Below are 13,885 nucleotides of genomic sequence, written 5' to 3' on the forward strand. Positions count from 1 at the left end.
ACACCTCTCAGGCTGTGCAGTTCCCAGGCAGGCGCTACTTCCTCTTTCTAAAAACTGTTCCACACGGTGCATAGAAGGTGCTAAGAGTTGAGAACCAGGCAGTGCATGTGGCAGCAGGGGACAGGTAAGCTAACCTCAGCTAACCTCACCTCTGAACTACAGCACCAGACCCTGGACGCCCCGTCCAAAGCAGTGACAGCCTTCATTCCAACCGAGAATCCTGGGCTTGCTCCCTGGGGCTTCTCACCTCATCGCCTTTGATCTGCTGTGGTCTCTTCACCACCTCCCTCACCAGCTGCAGCACCGCCTCTGTCTGCAGGGTGCTGAGAGCACAAACCAGGTCCACAAGAGTGTGCTGGGATGCGCTTGCCACGGGGACTATCTGTCCAGAAGAAAAGAGTTCCTTGGACGCTTATAGGGGGAAACAAAAATCAAACAACACAAGTATAGCCTTTCACAGCTGCTAAGGCACACACAGTCTTCCACAGCGGCTACGGCGCACACACACACCGCCTTCCACAGTGGCTATGGCACACACAGCCTTCCACAGTGGCTACGGCGCACACACACACCGCCTTCCAAGTGGCTATGGAACACACAGCCTTCCACAGTGGCTATGGCACACACAGCCTTCCACAGTGGCTATGACACACACACACACACACACACACACACACCGTCTTCCACAGTGGCTATGGAACACACAGCCTTCCACAGCTGCTACGGCACACTTATGCACTGGGCCCGCTGGCCAACCCCTCTCTGTTCACATCTTACCTTCATCTTGCTGTGGCGCCGAGCCTGCTTTCTGCTCCACACTGTAGCAACTGCAGCTATCAGCTGAACCCCGAGATGGGCTGTCAAGGGGTTCAGCAAGTCTAAAATCTTTTGTCTTATGATCTGGGAAACAAAAAAGCAGGAAGTTAACTGCAAATAAGAAGTTTTCCCAGAAAGGTTTCAGGCCTTCACCCGATGCACACTTAGCTGCCATCTACGGTAAGAACCGACTCAGAACTGCAGCGGTGTGTTTCACTGCTGAGGGGACTGGGACAGAGCAGGGGCAAACACCCCTTGCAGGAGTTGGATATGAGATGGGACATGAGAAAAGGCACAGTGAGTGGCCAGGAAGGAGGGGTACAGCTAGGTGAGGTGCTTGACAGGTCTTGAGACAGTAAATGTCCCTGAGGAACAGCTAACCCTGGTCAGCCTCCCACCCTGGCCTAAGGTCTGTCACTGTGCCCAGGACTGCACCCTCCCTGACACCACAGAGCAGCTAGCGGCAGGCCATGGCCCATCGGAGCATGCTGTCTGCCTCCTCTCATTGCTGGCCTCTGCTGTGAAGGCAGGAACTCTGTCGTGTTGGCCCCAGGACCATGGGCAGAGTTCACTGAGTCCTCACTGCTCAGTGTACAGGATGAGGAACCAAGGCTCACACAGTGAGTGTGCAGAATGAGGAACCGAGGCTCACACAGTGAGTGTGCAGGATGAAGAACCAAGGCTCACACAGTGAGTGTGCAGGATGGGGAACCGAGGCTCACACAGTGAGTGTGCAGGATAAGGAACCGAGGCTCACACAGTGAGTGTGCAGAATGAGGAACTGAGGCTCACACAGTGAGTGTGCAGGATGAAGAACCAAGGCTCACACAGTGAGTGTGCAGAATGAGGAACCAAGGCTCACACAGTGAGTGTGCAGGATGAAGAACCAAGGCTCACACAGTGAGTGTGCGGGACGAGGAACCGAGGCTCACACAGTGAGTGTGCAAGATGGGGAACCAAGGCTCACACAGTGAGTGTGCGGGACGAGGAACCAAGGCTTACACAGTGAGTGTGCAGGATGAGAACCGAGGCTCACACAGTGAGTGTGCAGGCCTCCACTTCCTGAGTGCTGGGATTAATGGTGTGTACTACCATGCCCAGCTTATTCCTTTTTTTAAGAATCCAGTAACTCTGATTTTTATTTATAATTAGCGTGTGATGTGTGAGCGTATGATTGTGTGTGTGATATGTATGTGTGAGAGTAAACTGTGTGCCATAGCACACGTGTGGAGGTCAGAGGACACCCCACCCCTCAGACATCAGGCCATCGGGTGGGTCTGGAGGATCAGACTCAGGTCACCATGTCTGAAAGGCAGGCGCTTCTACGCACTGAGTCGTCTCACCAACCCCAGTGGGGCTGCTGCCTACAGCATGCGTGAGAGGGTACCTACAGGAACACAGGTAACTTATATCACCGGAGAGAAACCTCCTCAGGGAGGGGCAGAGCACCACATGCTTAGGGTCTCCTGTGCATCTTCCTCCCCCACACCACGGAATGCTAGTGGGTCCCAGAGTCTCATGAGGTCCATCACAGCTGCTCTGACTTCAAGGCAGCAAGGGCCATGACAGGTACTCTACCAGCACCTCTGGAGCGGATGGAACGTTCTGTGTGTACCTGTTCATCAGAGCATCTAAGATGCCAGTGCCGCCAAGCACCGATAAGCGTGCGTCTGAAGGCCTGGACAGTTCTGAGCCACACAAACAGTAACAGATAATCACAGACCAGCTCTCGTGCCTGGAGCCTTCTGAGACAGAGCTGTGAAAACTGACACAGTCAGTGTTTTGAGGGTGATACGTTCAATAAGATCAACTCTTGAAAGCACGCCGACAGCCCACACTGGAGTGCCCAGGCCTCAGGGGACTCCTTGGACACTCGGGTGAGGGTCGAGTCTAATCATCAGGATTCAGTTTTGTCAAGAATGAGTTTCCAGCAAAGGCTGAAACCACTCACCCTCCTCTGTTCTATATAAAAAGGAAAATATCAGTTTCTGTGAGAAAGGGTCTCAGGCAAAGGCGGCTGCTAGCTCAGTTTGTAGCTGAGGCTAGCCCTGAACTTCTGGTCTCCCAGTTTCCACTTCTCAAATGCTGAAGATTATAGGCATGTGCCATAATATTTACCTTGAGGAGAGACCTCTGCCTCTCATTTCAACTGTGGATCCTACTAAGCATTTTTAATGACTTTTGTATCTGTTTCCATCCATACACATTTTCCTTTCATTGTTTACTGGGACAAGGTCTGGCTACATAGCCCTGACTGGAACTCACTGTGTAGATCTAGCTGGCCTCAAACTAGATCTTGCAGCAACATTACTCTTTTGAGTATGGAGAATGCAGGCATGTGCTGCCATGCCTGGCTTACGGAGACAAAGGAGATGGGAAGCCGGAGACGGAATCAGCACAGCACTCGGGAGGCTGAGGCAGGTGAAGACGACACACTCCAGAGGTGACTGACCTTGGTGGTTTTAAAGTAAACGGAGGAGGATCCTTTTGTGGCTCCCAGGAGATCCACGGGTCTCTTCTGAGTTTCCTCCTTTCTGAGAACATTCCAGATAAGGGCCATGGTATTCACAATTCGAGGCAGCTCTTCCAGAATGGCGTTCTTGGCATTTCTCAAGTTGATTGGGTCACCGATGGTAGCAGTCTGAAAGTTCAGATGTGGGCATGAGAATTACTGCACGAACCAAGTTCCCTGTCACCTGCTGGGATTCAGGCAGGGCCACTACCCACGAGGTAGCCTGGAAGTGACATCTGTCCCTGCATGTGCCAAGTCACAGCTGACAGACAATACTGCAAATTATAAACTTTTTTTTTTTTTGACAGGGTCTCTCTACATTTATGTAGCCCTAGCTGTCCTAGAACTCACTACGTAGACCAGGCTGGCCTTGAACTCAGACTTCTACCAGCCTCTGCCTCTGAAGTGCTGGGATTAAAGGTGTGGCCACTATAACTGGCTTAGACTTTCAAATCAATCAACAGTAAGTGTATTTTAATACTGTGTTTTGTTTTGTGCTTTAAAGAGAGGGTCTCATGTAGTCCAGACTGGTCTCAAACTTGCTACTTAGCCAAAGATGTCCCTGAACTCCTGATCCCCTTGCCTCCACCGACAAGTGCTGGTAGCACTGTAGGCAAGCACCACCAGGCCCAGCTTTTGTCCTAAGACTTAGCTAGACAGGGAAGGGCAGCCTCCTGAGATGCCGTAAGCACCGCGTCACCACATCAGGAGGTAAACAAACAACAACCAAACACTCAGACTAAGGTGAGTGCAGGACAAGGGAGATGGTTCAGTAAGGACAGAGTTCACTGTGCATACATGAGAACCTGAGTTCAAATCCAGAGCATCCACACAAAAAGTTGGGTTGGACATAGCTGTATATGCCTGTAATTTCAGTATTGGGAAGGAAAAACCAGCAGATCCTGGGGGCTCACCAATTAGCTGACCGGCTAGCCAAAGCAGACAGCTCTGTTTCAGTGAGAGATCCTGTCTTGTGGCAAAAAAGCAGAGAGCAATAAAGGAAGACACCCAAGTCTTCCTCAGGGCCTCCATATGCTATGCACGAACACAGGGTTATGAATCTGCCATGGAGGCAGGCAACACACACACAGACACAGCAATCTAAGCTTAAAATCAAGCAATCTGCCTTATATTTTATCCCCATTACCAGCTGATGGAACAATGGGCAACAGCTGAAGGAACTCGCTCTTGTTTGTTTCCTGTGCACATATACCTATGTGTGTGTCCACATTTGCATACTCACATACATTTGCATAACACACTCAAACTCATATATATTCACACTCAATTTGCATATCTTCTATACATTTATAAGATGTTTGCATCATTTATTACTTTTTTTTCCAAATTGATAGCAGTTCTTTATTGGGATGGTGATAGAGCAACACATTTCATATAATATTTATTCATCTTATTTATGGAATATATTTCTTATTTAATGCCTCTGAGAAATTATTCTTCATGGTTAAGAAACAAATCTAAAAGATATATTTTTGGTACCTGGCACTTTCATTCCTAGAGATTTGCCCTTATGTGAGAGACCATTTATTACTCTTATATACTTGACACAGTCACAACCCAGTAAAGACAAACAATACAAGCAATTTGCCTCAAACTCAGGGGAAAGAAAATGTACCTTTTTGTGTTGGGTGGGCTGTTCCAAAAGACAGAAATGGCTAATGGTTGTCAGACCTTCCAGAAGAGTGAGTGGGTAATCCGGAGAAATGTTTTCCCTCTTCGCAGTCGTGCTATGGCGAAGAAATGAGAAACTGTTCAGTAAAATAACCGGGAGGAGATGACAAGACTCTCAGTCAGAGGACCTGAGCTTGATTCCTGGAACCCACTTAGAAGGGAAGAGCTGACTCCTGAGTTGTCCTTTGAAGCACACGCACGCACATGCACGCACACATACCTGCACACATATGCATGCACACACAAATAGCTGGTCAATAAATATTAGAAACTCTGAACTGTGAAAGGTGTAGCTCTTCCGGCCGCTGGCTTCTGCAGGGGTGCGGAAGGACTGGGTTTTCTTTAAGGGCTGCCACTGGGACTTTGACCAGGCTCCAGTGAGTGTATGGGCAACACAGATTAGACTTGGTATTTCTTTCTTCTCAAGGGATGCAGGTAGACGGTAGGGAGGTGTGGGGGATGGGTGGATGGACTGGGAAGACAGGGAAGTGAGTGTGATCAGGGTGTAATATGTGAAACCCTAAAATAATCAATAAAAATAGTCATGCTGGGGAAAAATGAGATGCTGGGCTTGAGAATTTAAAAGATCATGAAGCCATGATGGTTTTCAGTCCAACACTTAAACACAGAAGGTAGAGAGAAGTCACTGTGCTGTGCTTGGTGAAATAAAATGCTCCCCCCCAAAAATGTATAGGCATCTTTGATCTTATCGAGAAATGGTCTAAGGTGTTTTAGACTTACTCTGAAGGTGGTTCTGGTTTGGTTTATTTCTGCTTTGCAAAACTAACAGGCTCAACTGACTAGCAACTCTGAGATGGGCTGGGTAGCTGTGTGGGGTTTATTTAGAGCATCAAGTTCAGCATACCTGACAGATAGCTTGACAGACTCGCTTTCGTACTGCTTGACCAGCTCGTCCAAATTTTTGCAAATCTGGATAACAAAGGGTGTCACCGTCCAGCCCAGAGACTTTCCAAAGTATGGTAAGGAATGTGTGACCAGGCTCACCCAGGCGGGGTGCATGCCATAGCCATAGGCGGGCTGCAGACCCCGCACCACGGCTGAGACCAGCAGACCCTGGGAGGTGAGGGGGTGGGGCTGCACGTACTGCATGGCGCCAATGGCCTGCTGAAAGTTAAGGGCCCTCTGCCACTCTCGGGACAGGGCTGGCTGACTCTGAGCGTCCTCCTGCCCCTGGCCCAGGTGGTGCTCAAGGACGATGAGTGCCTGCAGGAGTTTGAGCAGCTCAATCTGCAGCGGGTGCTCGCTCCAGATCTGGTCCTGCCCCAGGTTGATGAGGCTCTCCTCAAAGAGGCTGTCCTCCACCAGGGCCATGCCTCGGTCAGCGGTGGCCAGGCCATAGCGCTTCTGGCTGGTGTACATGGAGGCCGACAGCGAGAGCAGGACGAACTCCTGGACCTTGCATCTCTGCAGCAGGCTGTGGATAAACTCCACGTTCTTCCCTTCCGAGGACTTGGCCACTGAGACCAGCTGCGTCGTTATCCTAATCAGAACCTCCACGCTCTTGACCTGCACATCACGGTTGCCGAGGATGTCCCTGTGGCAGACCTTAAGGTGGCATGGGTAGTAGGACCGCAGGAAGCTCAGGCAGAGATAGGTGAGGAGCTCAATCAGCAGGGAGTGGGGGCACACATTGGGGGCTTGGGTTTGCAGCTTGCCATAAAAACTCTGGCCAACAAGAGCCTCCTGGTGGCGGGCCAGGAGGTTGGAGATGAGATTGAGGTGTGCAGTGGAGCTGGTGTCTATGCCGGTCCTGGACACAGCCTCAATGAACTCCTTGGGGTTGGTCTTGAGCACAGCCTCCAGCACGGAGAAGGCATAGAGGACCCTCTGGGAGTCGTAGGGCTGCAAGTAGAGCAAGATGTGTTTGAACAAGGCCTCGAGGGTCTCCTGCTTCTCTCTCTGCTGCTTCAACAACCTCGATGTAGTGATGGCTTGGAGCTCCACGTCAGCCTCCTCGTCACTGGAAAGCGACTCAGAAGCCTGTGTCTTGTCCGAGTCTGCTCGTGCTAGGCTTAGCTTGGCGTTGGACTTGGCGCTCTCTGGCTGGAAGGCTGCCAGCAGGCCTGCTCGCTTCGAGTACACCCTGCTGCCGATGGGTATGGGTGCACAGCAGTTCTCCTCGTGGCTCAGGTCACGCAGGTCATGGGAGGGAGACGAGAACGGGGATGTGCTCTCACTGTCAGTGTGGCCAGAGCTCGTGTCTGCAGACTCCGTGTGCTCACTGCTGTCCGGGCCACCAGAGGCCATCCTGTCTGGAAGGTCCATGTAGTAGGGCAGGTCTTCCTCACTCAGGTCGCTCCTCGGTGGGCACCTCTCCGGTTCCTTCTCGACTTCAGCCCAGATGGCTTCACGATCCACTGTGGTGAACTGGCCTAGAGGCAGGCGCTCCTCGGAGGCAGCTTCTTGCAGCTCAGACACCCCACACGCCTCTTTGAACGGGGGCTTCTTCCTGTTAAGCCAGCGATGTACGTCCTCTGGAGATCACAAATGACAAAGGACTTTAGACCAGCATGTCTAGGGATGACAACTTAGCTACGAGGGGACAATGAGCTTAAACAGACAACGAGCACTGGAACTGCACCCGAGCCTAGATTACGTCATGGGTAAAACACAGACACAGCAGCACAGATACGTTTAGCTCAGAGGGAAGAGTGCCGCCTTAGAGTGCAGAAGGCCCTGATTCAATCCCCAGCATCACACAAAGCTGGGTGCCGGAACAGGCACATCGGCTCTTTAGAACATTCAGGAGGCTGTCAGATTTAGTTCCACTGTCAAGGGTTTGTTATAGCAACTTTTGGGTTTGTTTTTGTTTCATAACAAAGTCTCGCTTGTCCTCAGTAAGGTACTTGAGGGCCGGGGCCTGCACTGGGAGCCACTGTATCTGCTGCACACATCAGTTCTGTCTTTATTATAAACTTGGGAGAAGGAACTTTGAAAAAATATAAACGATTTTCTTGCAGAATTGTCCTCTTCAGAAATGCATTACACAGACATATGGGTGTATTTCAAAGCTGTGAGGGCAGGGCATGCACTGAAAGGTGTGAAGACAGGAAGGCGAGCACAAGACACAGCACGGGTGCAGGACTGTGACAGAGGCTGCTGGACTGTTACAGCGTGTATCTGCAAGCATGGATACGAGGCACGTACAAGACAAAGGGAGGACTCAGCTGCAGAACAGCTGGAACACAGGAGCTGTGAAAGAGCAGAGGCAGGGCATCGGCAATCCGCCAACGCCCCAGCTCATCAGCTGGCATTGTCGGTAATGCCTTTACTTCTGAATTTTTGTGGGGTGTTTTAATTTTCTTTTTTGAGAACATGTGTGTATGTGTGTGAGAGAGAGAGATGTTTCTTTGTGTGTGTACGTATGTATGTACGCTCAGATGCATGTGGGCACATCCGTGTGGGCATGTGTGGAGGCCTGAGGCTAACGTCTAGAGGCTTCCTCTCTTAGGTGAAGTCAGAGCTCTCGGACACAGCTAGGCAGCTTGTTCTGCGGAGTTTGTCTCTTTCCCGAGTGCTGGAATTACAGGAGGACTGCTGTGTCCATCCAGCATTTATGTGAGCGCCGAGGATCCGAACCCAGGCCCTGCTCCATACCAAATTGTTTTGTTTTTGCTACTGTTTTCAATGGGAATTTCCTTTAGTAACCCAGATTGGCCTCAAGGTGATGATCCTCCTGCCCCAGTCTATCAAATGCTAGAATTATAGGTGTGAGCCACTACGCCTACTCAATATTCAATTTTAAAATAAGCACAATAATATTTCTGCATTGAGGAAATATACAGCACTTTTAAATATCAACCCTCAAGTTCATTCTTCATTCGTCCTTCCTTCCTTCCTTCCTTCCTTCCTTCCTTCCTTCCTTCCTTCCTTCCTTCCTTCCCTCCCTCCCTCCCTCCCTCCCTCTTTCCTTCCTTCCTTCCTTCCTTCCTTCCTTCCTTCCTTCCTTCCTTCCTTCCTTCCTTCCTTCCTCATATGAATATTCTGCCTGCATGTAGGCCTGAGGAGGGTATCAGATCCTATTATAGATGGTCGTGAGCCACCAAGTGGTTGCTGGGAATTGAACTGAGGATGTCTGGAAGAGCAGCCTGTGCTGTTAACCTCTGAGCTATCCCTCTAGCCCTCAACCGTTCTTTAAAAAGAGGTGAAAATCAAAGGGCTTTGATACCATGAAAATTCTTGGCTTGTAGCTTTCAAAAGGACTATGCTATGAACACAAGCGAGACTGGGAGAGGAAGGAAAAGCAGAGCAGAGATGGAAAGCCTGCGAGCGCTCAGTCCACAGCAGTGCAGGCACAGTGGGGCGGACGGTGGACTTCTGCATTAGCAGGGAGCAGGCTGCAGCACCAGGCAGTGCTGATGGGAAGTGGTGAGGCAGCGCAGAGATGAGTCCAAAGAAGCAGAGCAGGGGAGCTCTAAAGAGCAGGAGGCAGGGCGGGGGCTGGCAGCAGAAAGCATGCTGCCACTAAGCCGAGGACCTGAGCTTGATCCTTGGGATTTGCCGGGTGAAAAGGAAAAGAATTCCTGCAAGCTGACCTCTGACCTCTGCACATGTATCATGGCATGCATTTGTCCATACACGTGTGTGGCACATGTGCACACACATACACACACACAATACATGTAAAACAAATGACAAAAGAAATACTAGAGCGTAGGGTGGTGGGCAATTGGTTTATATTTCTCTAAGCGCCCTTTCTTAGGAAGTGGAATCAATCAGTCTCCTTCTGAGGAGGCAGTCACCTTTCCCCCCTAAGAACCATCAGCAGTTACAGGTTCAGGGAAGAACCTTGTACAGGGGAGGTCACCTTCCCCCTAAGGACCATCAGCAGTTACAGGTTCAGGGAAGAACCTTGCACAGGGGAGGTCACCTTTCCCCACTAAGGTCCATCAGAAGTTACTGGTTCAGGGAAGAACCTTGCACAGGGGAGGTTACCTTCCCCACTAAGGTCCATCAGCAGTTACAGGTTCAGGGAAGAACCTTGTACAGGGGAGGTCACCTTCCCCCTAAGGACCATCAGCAGTTACAGGTTCTGGGAGGAACGTTGCACAGGGGAGGTCACCTTCCCCCCTAAGGTTCATCAGCAGTTACAGGTTCAGGGAAGAACCTTGCACAGGTACAGGGGAGGCCACTTGATTTTCCTCCACTTACCTCAGGGTGGTGCTGTCTCTTTCTGAAAGATTAGCAGATTCCACACAAACTGACATTTTTAGTCACCCAAAACTATCCTAGATTTGGGGTTGCAGATCTACTCAGAGAGCCTCATGGCAACGTCATTTAACAATGGTGCTCACACGCAGGCCCCACACTCTGCTAGACAAGGGAGGAGGCTTAGCTTTCTGGATGCCGGCAAGGATGTCCTATCTGTGCTAGAGACACGTGGATTCTTTTCTCTGGTGAGAAAATCAGGAATCCCAGTGCTTTCTAAGTAATTTGAAAAGTATTGCATTGAAAAATAACAAGCACGAGCCGTGACAGGATGGAATGGGGCTCTTCAAATGCGTACGCATATCATGAAATAGTTAAAGAAATCATCCACATATCTCACTTCGCCGTTTCTTTTATGGTGAGAAGAGTCAGGATCTGCTCCCACAGAGGTGAAGCAAGAGCAGAGGCAGCTGCCAGAGGCTGGGTTGGGAAGCAAGGGAACATGCTAGCCAGAAGGTGTGAAGGCTGCTGCCCTCTGGTAGCACCAAGGTGACCATAGTTAATAGTAACATGGCATATTTCAAATACTTCAGTGAAAACAGCAGTCCACACCTACCAGTTCAAAGTGCTAGATCCTATGGTGCTTAAATGTTCAGCGTCCCCACAAACTTACTAGGGACGGTCACCCCATGTAGGTAGAGCAGGCCTCCCTCCCCGGGGCTCAGCAGCTGCTCACCGGCTGAGTTCTCCCGCTTCAGGCACTGGATGGAGGTCCTCTGGGTTTTGGGCTGGAGCAGCAGCAGCAGCATGGGCTCGAGGATGCGGGCCACGTCCCCGAGGGAGAGCGCACGCACCAGCCAGCCCTGGGCTGCCGCACTGATGGCGCCATCTGTACAAGCCAGGCTGTCCAGGACGACAAACAAGGACCTACAAGAGACGCCACTGAGCCCCCACTCTGCTGCCCCTGCATGCCAGGCACTGAACGCAGACACAGACACCTCGGGGAGCATCGTCATGGCCTTACAGACCAAGGGAACGATAGGCTGTGTGCTCAGCTGCGTGCTGTGCTTTTAGAGTCACAGTGAACACATGGCTCAGCCAAAGCAGAGTGGAATACACCAAAGAATATGGCATCCTAAGCGTGAAGTGGCCCCTTAGTCGGGAGACCATCCCTATCCCGGGGGATGTCTTCTGGTCAGGGCGAGCTACCGAGGCAGGGTGGGTTCCCCATCCCTACCACGTGGAAATCTTCAGAAGCGTCTTACACTTCTGGGCCACATGAAATGACAGGACTACGGACACGGTGCTCTGTGCAGCACAGAATGAGGTCAAGCACAGGGTCACAGGGTCACAGGGTCGCAGGGTCACAGGGTCACAGGGCGTCCTGCCGCCAGTTTCACCTGTCTCCCTCCCGAGTCCACACAAGACTTGGCTGAGAATGGCAGATCACAGTGAAGAACCCCCTCACCTGTCAAAGGAGCGATTGTGGGACGTCACACGACTGCCCTGGATCTCCCGTGTCAGATGCCAGATCACGGAAAATCGAAACAGAGCTTCCAGCCTTGTTCCCTTGATCAGGAGATAAACAGGAGGAACTTGGTCTCATCCTAGACCTTATGAGTCACTATAAGGATTTTATTTATTTGTAGTACTGGGGGTTGAGCCTTGGGGTACTCCAAGCAATCTTCTACTTAGCCCTCTTAACACTTTTTTGTTTTGTTTTGATTCTGACATAGGGGCTGTCTTGGTTGTGCAGGCTGGCCTTGAACCTGGAATCCCCGCCCCCCCGCCCCCCCCGCCCCCCCACCCGGGAAGGGAGCATTGGCCTGTCACAGCAGGCTCAACTCCAACATCCATTTAAACAATGAATACAGGGCCAAAGAGATGGGCCATAGGGTAAAAAGGACTTGCTAACAAACCTGGTTGACTTGAGTTCAATATTGGGGACCCACAACGGTAGGAGAAAACTGACTCTGCCAAGTTGTCCCTGTGACATACACACACTCTTACACAAATACATGTAAAAATATTTACATAACAAATGGAGTCACCAGAGCAGGAAGCAATTCTAGCCAAGACACGATGCTCTCACCAGAGTCCTGACCAGAAAGGAAAAGCCTGCATCTGCTCACTTCTCTTGCCCCCTCTGCAGAGCCCAGACTGTCCTAGAACTCACAGAGATGCTCCTGCCTCTGCCTCTCAAGTGCTGGGATTAAAAGGCATGCACCATCTCTCCTGGCTTTAGAGGTATGTTTACTGAAATACGTGTTTACATGCATACAAGCAAAACATACACATACAATAAAATTAAATAAGTCTTTAAAAAGGGATTTGGCATCATAGTGACCAGAATCACACCCAAGTCCTATGGTCCAAGGAAAACACAGAACACAGTTTCCTTGTATACCCTGGAAATGTCAGGCCCGTGAACCTTAAAAAACAAGAACAACCAATTGGCAGAAAGTTCTCAGAAGGCCGATAACTCTCTACAACTATGCTTACAAACGGCTCTAAAGGCTGCAAGTCCCGACTTTAAGGGAGTTGGGCAAGTCTCCATGGTGAGCCTCAACATGGACACAACTGCATCTTTCAGGACCCTAAAAGGAATGGCTATGGCTCCCAGACTCTCCCAGCCCTGGGCTTCCAGAATACCTCCGCTCATCAGGACACTCGCTGTGCTCAGAAGAGACTTGGCCTGGGGGGTACAGTCTGCTTTGGGCATGCCAAGTGGGACTGACTCAGCAGCCCGTCGGCCGTGGCACGGAGGGACAGGTGCAAGGCTCACCTTGTCGGGGTCCAGCAGGGCGTGGCAGATGATGTCCTCACAGATGTTGGCCGTCGGAGCCAGGCAGTGCAGGCGGTAGAACAGCTCCACACAGGTGACGTGATGCTCTCGGGACTCCTTGTTCAGCTGATTCCAGAGCACACGAGCCACCCTCTGAGGGAAAAGGAGTTAACACCCGTGCCTCTGTTTACATTTGCTAAGTGAGGCTCTTGAGAGCCCACTGACATGTCACCAAGGCACAGGACCAAGCAGAAACCCACGAGGAGCTGCCTGGCCAAGAGGCCCCGCTGCTTGCACCAGAGCTTGCTTGCAGAGACAGCACCCATGCTGAGAGAGGTTTCTGCCCCACCTGCTAAGGGGCAGAGGCCACCAGGAGCTGGATGCAGAGACAGACCAGGCAGACCCAGGCCTCCCAACCCTCCATTGTCGCTGGACATTCACAGCCCTTGTGCCAGTCTCCAGGGCAATGTCCAATTAACAGGTCTGAGGAAAAGGCCCGCTGATCTACGCGCACGTGTTCCCGGGGAGACACACCTGATAGAAGTCTGTTTTCTCCGCAATGACCTTCAGAATCCCAGGAGCGATGGGAGGCACCGTCACCATCTGTAACTTGCCAAAAAACGGGTTGTTGCCTGAGGTTTTGTAGCGCTTCATCTTGTCTTCAATGACGAGAGCTAGGGACTGGGAGTGGTTGATCACTTCCAGCAGGGTGGCGATGGCTACGTTCTGGAGGGCACAGTCGTTCACACAGCAGCAGATGGTCATGAGGGACTTCAGCCAGGACGGGAAGCTGCAATTGTTGGCTCCTAGAAGGACACCAGGTGGAGAAAGAAGCAAGCAGGTGAAGGCTCTCCATTCAGATGCCACAGCACTCACTCCGCACAGTCACCTGGACAGCAGTGCACACATCT

The 13,885-nt window shown here is 51.1% G+C and overlaps 1 protein-coding gene across 10 annotated transcripts in view; it reads right to left on the reverse strand.

Annotated features, from left to right (window-relative positions):
- The window catches only part of Dop1b (DOP1 leucine zipper like protein B), a 94,123-nt gene that overhangs the window by 35,726 nt on the left and 44,512 nt on the right, over positions 1 to 13,885 (reverse strand). For all 10 annotated transcript variants that reach the window (XR_009056806.1, XM_057764016.1, XM_057764009.1 and 7 more), the window contains 9 exons: positions 13,509 to 13,780; positions 12,975 to 13,127; positions 11,658 to 11,758; positions 10,926 to 11,116; positions 5,886 to 7,515; positions 4,965 to 5,076; positions 3,269 to 3,457; positions 778 to 900; positions 248 to 382 (listed from right to left, as the gene is read on the reverse strand). Coding sequence is in view for 9 of the 10 variants with exons in the window: in XM_057764016.1 (XP_057619999.1) it covers positions 248 to 382; positions 778 to 900; positions 3,269 to 3,457; positions 4,965 to 5,076; positions 5,886 to 7,515; positions 10,926 to 11,116; positions 11,658 to 11,758; positions 12,975 to 13,127; positions 13,509 to 13,780 (2,906 nt within the window). In the remaining variant the exon portion in view is untranslated. The remainder of the gene's footprint in view (positions 1 to 247; positions 383 to 777; positions 901 to 3,268; positions 3,458 to 4,964; positions 5,077 to 5,885; positions 7,516 to 10,925; positions 11,117 to 11,657; positions 11,759 to 12,974; positions 13,128 to 13,508; positions 13,781 to 13,885) is intronic.

This window comes from Chionomys nivalis, chromosome 3, assembly GCF_950005125.1.
Source record: "Chionomys nivalis chromosome 3, mChiNiv1.1, whole genome shotgun sequence".
NCBI lineage: Eukaryota > Metazoa > Chordata > Mammalia > Rodentia > Cricetidae > Chionomys > Chionomys nivalis.